The sequence below is a fragment of the Gobius niger genome (genome assembly GCF_951799975.1).
Source record: "Gobius niger genome assembly, chromosome: 10".
NCBI lineage: Eukaryota > Metazoa > Chordata > Actinopteri > Gobiiformes > Gobiidae > Gobius > Gobius niger.
This window is the reverse complement of record NC_136861.1, coordinates 24,856,372-24,867,084: the sequence shown is the minus strand read 5'-3', so window position 1 is coordinate 24,867,084 and position 10,713 is coordinate 24,856,372. Positions and strand designations below refer to the sequence as shown.

Here is a 10,713-nt window from a genome sequence, read left to right as displayed (position 1 = left end):
TTAAGAAAATAATAACTTGAACAAAACATAGAATATTGTAATTCATAAACAATGTCTGTCTTTTGTAACATTTTGCGTTACATATTGGACTTTAGATTATATAAGAATACATTAAAATAAACTCTTGGTCTCAACCTTATATTCCAGTAACTCTTTGACTGCTTTTCTCAATTAAAAATAAAACGCTGGGATTGCATGTGAAACTTACTGGCTCTATGTGTTGACGTCCCGTGACTTGTGTCCTCCTTATCCTTGGACCTTGTCCTCCACAGACCCGCCTCATGAGGCCTCTTACTCTTGACCAGGAAAGATCGGGGCATTATAGACGACACAAGTCTAAACTTGTTCTTGTTCAGTGTCAGAAGAAGAACTGCACCTGTTTGTGTTTGTTCAGTTACAAAGCTTTATGCTTGAGGTTTCTTCTCAAAGACAGCCCACACCTGCAGGAAGATTCAGAGTTACCCTTAGGAACAAGCACAGATAAGCACAAAACTCATGTTGCTCTTTACATTTTGATACAATCATAGAAAACAGCTTGCAGACAGTTTAAATAAACTATTGCACTGGAGCTGATTAACCTCTTAACCCCCGCCTGGACTGAGCACATTTTCTCCAGTTTGGCTTTAACCAGATCTAAAAGTCCGACCAGTCGCGTCAAGGGATGGGTTAAATGCAGAGGAAAGCAAAAGAGCAACAAAAAAAGGACAAAATGTTGATGAAAATGTGGCAAAAATTTGAAAAAAATGCTAATAAAAAGCAATGAAAAAAGTGACGACAACAATGTGAGTAAAATGATCCGTTTCGATGAGTTTTGTAGGTCTTAGCTTTCAAATGAGTCATTACCTATAGGCTGTAATATTTTAGATTTGGCTGAACTGGAGACAATGCACTTGGTTAGGAGGTTAAAAATGTTAAAACGTGGCCTACCTTTATGCTTTGTAGCAGATGAATATTTCTCAGTCTCTGAGACGACCTCTTTTCTCACACCCATCAACTGATGACAAAGCAGAAACGGATGTGAAGAAAGCCATAAATTGGTCAAATCCTGCACACTAACAATAACAAACGCAGGTCGCCCTGATCATTTGTGATTTGATCTCTCTGTAAATCAGACCTGCCACATGCCGCACACTTTCGTTTTAGTGGTGCAGTGGGTGGTCACAGAGCACGGAAAGTCTGATGAAGGGGATTTGCCTCTAAATCTCACAGTGCTGCCATTTTGCTTTTGATTTTGTTTGACTTTTGTTCTATTCCCACTTTGACAACAAAGATATAAAATGTAACCGCATTGTGTCAAACCTCCAAAGACGTAAGAGTAAAAATACTTTAAAATACGTTTACTCAAGTAGAAGTGTAAAGCAATGCCCCAAATATTAGTAAAAGTAAAATAGTACTTTTACTTGAGTCCTTTGAGTACTGAGTAACTGTAAGAGAGTAAAGGTCTGATTTAGGGTCCAGTAGTGACATAAATTATGAGAAACAAACATATAAATAGAAATCATTGTGAAGAATGTAATAAACACATACTATATTTTTTCCTCAAGAGTACAGATACTTCATTTTAATATTAAGTAGAAGTAAAAAGTACTGTATGAAAAAACGACTACAGTTACTTCAAGAAGGTACTAACCACCTCTGTAAATCACTAATACAGAAACAGCACCCACAGGATAAGATACGTTTTCTTGTTCAGTCCAAATACTGTTTCATGTTACTGTAACTGCTCAGTTGCACAGTTGTTTCACTGCAGATTTATGATTACTATGAAGCCTATATATGAGAATCTATGTAGACTTTCTTCTGTTGATCGTATCCTAATCTGACACATTGAAATTAAATTGCAAAGGCTGCAAAATGCAACAAGATGTCATTATTTTTGATGTTTGTGATTTGAAGGTGCTGCTGGATGTGCAGACAGTTGGCAGCTGTGTGGTTGATGTGGCAGGGGGCTTGTGTCTCTCTCCAGGGGCTGCAGCGGCACAGACGGAGGGGAGCGCTGCTGAGACGAGAGGGGAGCTCAGGCTGGCTTTGGTGGGTTTGATTCTGAGGGTTTGGTTCGCGACATGGTGGTACTGCGCTGCCTTTCTAGGAACATGAAAGTTACAAAGGAGCTGGTGAAGAGAGGAGCTCCAAAGGTTTATCTGTTGCTTTGTGTAGATGTTCACTTTGTGTGGAACTTAAGATGAACAATTTGCACTTCTCGGAAACAATACAAGATATTTATATAAAGGCATTTGAAAGACACTAGGAGTAAAGTCCCATCCAGTGTTAATTCTGATAACATATTTTAATCTTGTTTTAGTCCTTTAATTTTAGTCGAGATTTAGTCAAATAAGTTTCTTCAATTTTTGTCTAGTTTTAATCGACTAAAAATGCATGTACATTTAGTCGACTAAATTTAAGACAAATTTAGTCGACTTTGCATTTATAATATGTATTATCATCATATTTATTCGAGGTCCTCGGCTTCATGGAGCTTCTCCCACATGAACAAAGCTCAGAGCTGCTCCTTTGGCAGAGAATTTAAATGATCTGAGGCTCTTTCAAACTGTCATTGGAAGTTCGGATGATTTTAGTCTCTTCTTTTCATTTTTATTTAGTCATATAAACAAAGATATCTGGATATTTTAGTCATAGTTTTAGTCCAAAAAAACTTTCAATTAGTCGGCAAAAATATAACTTTGACTAAATATTTTAGTCGATGAAATCATCACTAGCACTCAGGATGAAAAGTATAATTTAGTTGAATTGTTTTTAAACCGACACAACAACAAAAAAAATTATAGACTCACAAAGACCTTTCAAGTTTTTGACTAGTTATGCTGCTCTGGCCTTATAAATGCTGAAATACAAATAATAAATTGTCACATCTTATTGTACTGCATCTTAATCAAGTTGCCAATTGTTTTGTTGAAATTTAGGGTTAGCAGTGTGCTCATATTTTATATATTATATTTTGATGTGAACAATAATCGACTCACGCCCTGACTGCAGAAAAACAAGAATGAGTTTAGCACCACTGAAGTAAATATTTTTTCTATTAGCACCTTGTACTGAAAACATGACACTGGTTGAACCCTTTGCAGCCACAGGTTTCGGCTTTGACAGCTCTGAACTGTGCCACTTTCTCACGGCCAAAAGTTTCTCTCCCCATCTTTCACCACATAACCCCCACCCACCTAGCATGCTCATCACTTCACATGTGGCAACTTTCTGATATGGTTAAGACTGACAGAGAGGTCAGTGGCAGAGCAGGACTTCCTGTAACAATAAAATGACTTACTATAGTATCAGGAGTAGGGCTAGTGTTGTGGACTAAACTTCAAGGTTTGCCAAAACTATTTAGAAAAAAGATTGTTTCTTCACGGTAGTGGTCCGTTGATGTATCTTTACTCTGTGTTCATCTGAAGCCTACGTTTACAGAGCGTGTGGGAACAGTAGCAGCTACATGGCCACAAATCTGCTCTGTGTCAAAGGCTTTACAAAGCAAGGCCTGTGCCCTTCTGAACAGGAAACTAATCTTTGAGGAGGGATCTTTTTTAGTCATTCCACTCAATCTGAATACAGATTGAAACTTTTATGATATTTTCCATGTGACGCCATCCTGATTAACTTGGTTGAGAGTCATCCTGATCTGAACTGAAGATAATATGATGATGTCACCTGTCGCATTCACCCACACGGCTCTGACGATAGTAATGAAGTGACATGGCAGGGGTTATCGAAAGGTAAGAGGGTGTGAGAACAACACGATATTACAGACCTAGTCACGCAATGACAGCGCTGCCCGGGGTAGAAGGTTTGTACATTGTGCATGGCTTTTGATGAGTTCTACCTCCTCATCAAGGACTGCTACGTATATATACTGCATTGTGCTGACCAAAATAATAACAATTTTAAAAATGGCTTGTAAGTCCCCTAAAAAATAAAGAGGCTTGTTGGGAAGACGTTTGTAAAGCATCTTTGGTTCATGTCACCAAATTGTTTTTAGCTGCCTTTATTGCATTGATTTGGTCAGTCATGTTTCATCTCAATTAGCTTCTCCTGATGATACAGAAGCCACACTCTCACTGGAAATGTGTGAATTTAAGCAGTTCTTCAAGTTCTCACGAGGACTCAAAAAAAAAGAAGATACGTTTGTGCATCTTTTGAGAAATATGCTGAGAGCATGGTTATGTGTTAGCATGTGTGAATCTCGTCATATCACGCGGTCACGCCCAACATCACTCCTTCATGTACGCGGTCAGTTTGTGTATGTTGGCGCTGTGGAGGTGTGAAGCCACAGGCACAACTCAGGCCATGGGCGTTGCATGTGCCAGGAACAGAGGCTAATTACAGATTTTGAGACATGATGCTTCTAGAAAGTCACCACGCACTGCTAAGCATGCACAAGGGATGCAATCATAAAAGACTCATTTGAGCTATGACGCTGAATATCTTTTTAATATTGTAAAGTTGTTATATAAAACAGCCTACTGCGTTCGCCACAACAGCAGAAAAAGCTCCCAGCTGCAAACTGGATCAGTTTTGTGTGGTTCACTGTCAGTTTGACTCTTTGCTCCAGATTGCTTTTTTGGCATGAATGCAGTCGACGCACCTGTTCTTTTTAGGAAAGATTTTTCTTGAATGCACAAAACCTTTTGGATAGGTTCAACGGCAGCTGATTATCCTCACAAGCTAGATGCCTAAGCCTTTTTTCACTAAATATAAAGCACATTTAAACAAATAAAACATCCGACATGCTGCACATAAGATCTTAAAACAAACAATAAAACAAATGCAATAGAAAGTAGCTGCACCACTGAACCAATGAGGCGGCCTTGGCTCTTTATGCAAGATATACCTTCAATTGGACAACAGTTATTAAGGGCAGCACGGTGGCACAGCGGTTAGCACTCATGCTTCACAGCCAGAAGGTCCCAGGTTCCATTCCCACCTGGACGGGGCCTTTTTGTGTGGAGTTTGCATGTTTTCCCGTGTCTGCGTAGGTTTCCTCCGGGTACTCCGGTTTCCCCTACCACTAAAAACATGTACAACAGGAATGAGAGTGTGTTTGAGAGTGCGAGTGTGGGACGACGGGTGCAACTAAGCCCATGGCTACAATCCGATGTGTGTTCATTATGCACTGTCCAAAATCAACCTCTTAACCCGGTGCATTTTCTCCAGTTCAGCTTTGCTCAAGTTCCCTGCCTCTAGGCCAGTGTAACGCCTCATTTGAAAGCTAATACCTACTAAACTCATCCAAACTGATTTATTTATTTTATTTTATTTATTTATTTGACAGGAACACTGTACATTAATCAACATCTCTGTAAATGTACCGGAATTAGCCAAAAGGCTATTTTTCATCCGTAGTCCCTGGACAGATGTAAATAGTCTCCCTAAGACAATAAAACATTCAAAGTCAGTGCAATAAAATACAAAGTAGGACACAGTCATTACACTACACAGGTTAAATACAAATACAAAACAGTGCAAACAATAAAAGAATCATATGATACATATACAGACAGGGGTTAATGACTGCATGATTGTTGTGTAATGAACCAGTTCTTCAGATGTGTTTTAAACAGTACATGTGGACAGCTCTCTGATGTTTGCTGGGATGGAGTTCCAGTCTTTGGCCGCAGTTACAGAAAAGGCGTTCTGATTGAAGGTACTTTTCCTAAATGGGACTCCTCTGGTCAATTGCTGTGAAAATGTGGGGTTTCTGATGCTGACAAACTGACTCTTTTCATCTTTTTCTTCACGTTTTCATGAAACATTTTTGTCAATTTCTTGGTCACTCTTTTCATCTCACCATTTTTGTTGCTGTTTTGACGCTATTTTCAAGCAACATTTACATTTGGGTAAAGCCAAACTGGAGAAAATGTGCTTGGTTCAGGTGGGGGTTTGAGGTTAACAAAGAAAGTGTTATAATGAATACAAAAAGACCAATGTTGTGAAATCTTTCAATGCAATATAGATGGATCGCTCTGTTATGACACACATACGTTCTGTGTGTGTGTTTTTAAAGGTCTTATATTCTTTAAATATTCTTTGAACAGGAGCTCTAAAATATTCACTATCAGGATGCCATTATCTTGACGTTGATGGTACATATTAGTTCTGAAGGAGTTAAGTGATTCCAAAGCAGGCCTCAAAGGGTGAAGCGGGATTTTCAGCCTCACATAGTTGGATGTCATGGCAACCGCTGAGAGCATTGTGGCAGCCCAGCGCATAAGGTCGCAGTGAGTTGGGTGAGTTCCCCCACCTCAGAACCGGACTGTGCTGGAACTAAGATTGTTTGGAAATCAATCGACATTAAGAGACAGTTCTTCAATAAGGAATATCGTCAACATCGGTAGGTAAATGTCTGTGCTGCAGTTAACGTACAACTCAAAAAGTGTCTGCTTGTTTGCTATAATACTTTTGATATTATATACAAGATGAGGAGGCCATGTTTTCTCTGTCTGAACTGGCCCCACTGAACCAACACCAGGACCAGTGCAAGTTGCTGAAGCCCTGGTGGGAGGTCTTCATGGATTACCTGGGAGTCCTGATGCTCATGACCTCTGTCCTGGCCTGCACCGAGCAGCTTTCCCGGGACAAGCTTCTGTGCATTCCACTGGATCCTCTTCCCAGCACGACCAGAAGCCCTACAGACAACATGGGACATATTACATCGCAGCAACCAGCAACCCCTACTCCATCCGTCACCTCCCAGCCACAGGGGCGACGCACTCATCTGGTTTATCAGCAGTATGTGTACATTAGCCAGGTACAGAGATTTTGGATATATCAGAGCATTTTGCCGAATATACAGATTTAGATTGATTGTGACTAAGATTGGTTAAGGAGGCCACAGAAACATGTGGCCCTCTCTCTCGCCCATCCCTTTAATGAAACATAAAATGTGTTTAGTACTTTTAACCTCCTACCCCCCGCCTTAACCAAGTGCATTTTCTCCACTTCAGCTTTACCCAAATCTACAAAATGTATAAATTCCCTCATATTGATGCGGTTATGTCGGCACTTTTTCTAAACTTTTTTTCATTCCTCTTTTAATGTTTTTTTGTCACATTTTCATCACTTTTTGACACTTGCGTTTTTGTCATTTTTGTTGCTCTTTTGAGGCTTTTTAGTTGCATTTTCATCCTTCTTTTTCGTCTCATTTTTGTCGCTCGAAAAACTGGTGAAATTGTGCTCGGTTGAGGTGTGGGTTAAAACGTTACTGTGAAAACCTATAAATATGTTAAGTACTTTTTAAGTACTGTGCACACTGTAGGAAACAATGATTGCCGTGTGCATAATGTACTCAAGGCTTTTCCATGTACATTTTGTTACCTTAAAGCAACACCGTGTAGACTTTCATCCAATAAATAAAACTGAAATACAACCATATATTTTATAACAGATGTTTTTATCATTGAAAAAGAATGGGTACGTCTCCAGCTCGTCTCCATGGAGATGTTCACTAAAGTCAGCAGAATTTGAGATTTGAATAGGTTAGGTCCTCATTCAAAGCCATTCTTTGATTATCCACTGCAGTAAAAGCATTTTCTGTGTTGTGTTCTGTCATTAGGAGCATGTTTTGTATTGACGGCAATAGCATAGTCCAAAATGTTGCGCAGTGTGCCTTTAAACATTAAACATTTTCAATGAATTGGAATATTGTGTAAAGTTATAATCTGTTTTACTAGGTGTGCTACCACGATGCTCTGCCCTTCTGCTCTCGTTTCTTCCCCTACATGGCTCTGATGCAGACCCTGGTCCTGGTGGCCAGTGGCTCCTTCTGGCTCCACTTCCCCCACACCTCGGCCCGCATCGAGCACTTCCTCACCATCCTGAGCAAGTGCTGCGAGTCACCCTGGACATCCCAGGTCCTGTCCCACACTGCACAGCAAGAGACTGCCCAAGACAAGAATGTGTCCAATCAGAACGCTCCACCACATTCCTTGTTATATCTCCCCTCTATGAACTTTATAAGGCATGTCAGTATAGACTCAGGCACTGGTAGTCCACTGTTAAAAAGAGCAGAGAGTATTTCGACCACCGTTCCTCCATCACCATGCCCCTCCACCTGTTTTTTGAGCACTCAGACGCCCCCTTCCAACATGGCAGAACTTGAACAAGACCCTCAACACGACATTAGCCTAGATAAGAACGACGGGGAGCAGGCCAGGGCACTGTTTGAGAAAGTCCACAAATTTCGATCCCACAGTGAAAGCTCTTCAGTTATATACAAGGTGAGATTAAAGAAGAATGCACTGACAGTAATTACTGTAGGTTGCGTTCATGTGACATTGTATGTATAGGTGGGTATAAATTATCATTAAAATACAAACTAATTCAACAATCACCTGTCATTAACCCTGTTGTGTTTTAGGTGTACCTGGCTCAGACTGTGTTCAAGCTGTTGTTGGTTGTGCTCATTGGAAGCTACACAATCCCTCTACTGAGCTCCTTCTCCTTCACCCACAGCTGTGAAGTGGAGGAGCAGGCTCTGGTGGGCTACTCTTCCTTTCAGTGTGTTCATGTTCTTTCCTCTCTACTGCGTAAACTGCTGCTGGCCTACATGAGCCTGCTAGGAGTCTATGGCCTTCTCAATCTCTACACACTCGGCTGGATCTTACACAGGTCAGTAGGTTGGACTCATGAGGAGGAACCGTTACTTCACTCCTTCTGGCAAACCATCAGAATGTAAAGAAGATAATACATACAACTATAGGTATAGTTTGTCAAAAGAATGCTGCTATCTGTGCTGGGTTTGGGGCCTCCTCTGCAATGTGATTACAGGACAAATGTATTCTAAATGATGGTACTTGAAATATGACTATGTTTTATGTGTGTCCCCTCCCCAGTGCTCTGCGCCAGTACTCCTTCCACTCATTGAAGGATGTAAGCTCTTTGAAAGATGTTCCAGACCTGAGGAACGACCTGGCCTTTCTCCTTCACATGCTGGACCAGTATGACCCCCTGCTGGTGGAAAGGCTCTCTGTGTTCCTATCCCCCCCGAGTGAAAGCCGGCCAGGGGAGGAGGGCATGGGGGAGGAGGACCTGGAGCGTTGCTGGGGGGAGGAGCAGCTGCGGCACCTGGTCACAGCGGACACAGAGGGCTGCTCTAGACTGGCACTGGTGGCACTGCCCAGGATTCCTCCAGCTCTGTACAAACTCAGCCATCTTCATGTGCTTAGACTGGAGTTCATCACTGACGCTCGCTTTTCTGGACAGCTGTCCAACATGGCCTCTCTCAGGTGATGAGACCAACCAAACATTAGTATCTGAAAGATCTGATGTGTCATAGTAAGACGGGAAGGAGATAATAATAATTTGTTAAGCAGAATGTCTCAATGACCGTGATTTGCTATTATCATGTAGTGTAGACTATGTGGAAAACAAGTAAGTCCATAATTCAGCACCAATTTCTTTGCATTCAAACACCTGGGCCCTTTATAATACACTAAGTTGGATGGTTCACACACTACATGTAGATATAATCTGCTTTTCATTCATGTTTTAGTGTAATTTCTTCATGTTTGTTGGCTAATAAGTGCAGTGATGTCATGTTGACAGACATGTCATGTTGTCCACAGAGAGCTGCACCTGTACCACTGCTCAGCTGCTATAGCCCCTGATGCTCTGAGCATCCTACAGGATCGTCTGGAGGTGCTTCACCTTACCTTTACCCAGCCCTCACAGCTCCCCGAGTGGGTGCTCTCACTCCGGAGCCTCCGACAGCTCCACCTGAGCGGCCGTCTCCACAGTGAGGGAGTGGTTGCCCGCAGCTGGCCTCTGGGAAGTCTTCGTCATCTCCATGACCTGCGTGTGCTGGTGATCCGGGGCATGTTGCAGCGTGTTCCCGGAGAACTATGTGACTTAGTAGGCAGTTTGGTGAGGCTGGAGATCCACAACGAAGGCACAAGGCTGTTGGCTCAAACAGGATTGAAGGGCTTGGTTGGTCTCACAGAGCTGCTTTTGCAGGACTGTCAGCTGGAACGCCTTCCCTCTGCACTCACAGCACTCAGTAACCTGCACTCTCTTGATTTGCAACACAACAAGCTGAGATCTCTGGAAGAACTTATTGGACTGGCTCAACTACGCCATCTTTCAAACCTTAGACTTGCTTATAACCATATTGTAACAATACCACCTTGCATCAGTCTACTCCAAAGTCTGGAGGTGTTAGATCTATCCAACAATCAGCTATACAGCCTTTCCCCATCCCTCTTCAGTCTGCAAGGCCTGCATAAACTGATCCTGTCTGGTAACCTTTTGAGGCAGCTGCCTGTAGAGGTGAGGACGCTACAGTTGCTCACAAAGCTGGATATCAGTGGGAACAGATTGGAGAGCCTTCCCAGTGAGCTCTTCAGTGGTTGTTTAAAGTTGCGTGAGTTGAATGCATCTTATAACTACCTCCACTCTTTGCCAAAGGAGGTGGGGGCTTTGACTCAGGTATGTAGACTCGACCTGCGCAGCAACAGTCTGGAGGAGTTGCCCTGTGAACTGGTCCAATGCTCCGGCCTCTATGGAGGGGGGCTGCTGGTGGAAGACTGGCTCTTCTTCTCTCTACCTCCTCAAGTCAGGGACCTTCTCAGTCAATCTTCCTCTCCACCAAAGTCTGACACTTTCCCATACTTTTGTCCAACACAGTGGAGCTTCCACTCAGCCCTGGAATCAGATATTTAATTAAGTTAAGTTATACTGTATTAATCTCTGTAGAGAAATTGGTTC

General features: G+C 42.0%; 1 protein-coding gene across 2 annotated transcripts; it reads left to right on the top strand.

Moving 5' to 3' along the window:
* Positions 1 to 6,186: 6,186 nt before the first annotated feature.
* LOC306969244 (volume-regulated anion channel subunit LRRC8D) lies at positions 6,187 to 10,668 on the top strand (the record flags this gene model as incomplete). Of its 2 annotated transcripts, none has more annotated exons than XM_079564843.1 (6): positions 6,187 to 6,343; positions 6,429 to 6,760; positions 7,683 to 8,228; positions 8,369 to 8,619; positions 8,844 to 9,236; positions 9,576 to 10,668. In XM_079564843.1, exons 2-6 carry the CDS (start codon positions 6,440 to 6,442, stop codon positions 10,666 to 10,668), a joined length of 2,604 nt encoding a protein of 867 aa, XP_079420969.1. In that variant the 5' UTR covers positions 6,187 to 6,343; positions 6,429 to 6,439. The 2 variants fall into 2 exon arrangements, with proteins under 2 accessions (XP_079420969.1, XP_079420970.1); XM_079564844.1 differs by having other exon boundaries at positions 6,281 to 6,343; positions 6,482 to 6,760.
* Positions 10,669 to 10,713: the final 45 nt, after the last annotated feature.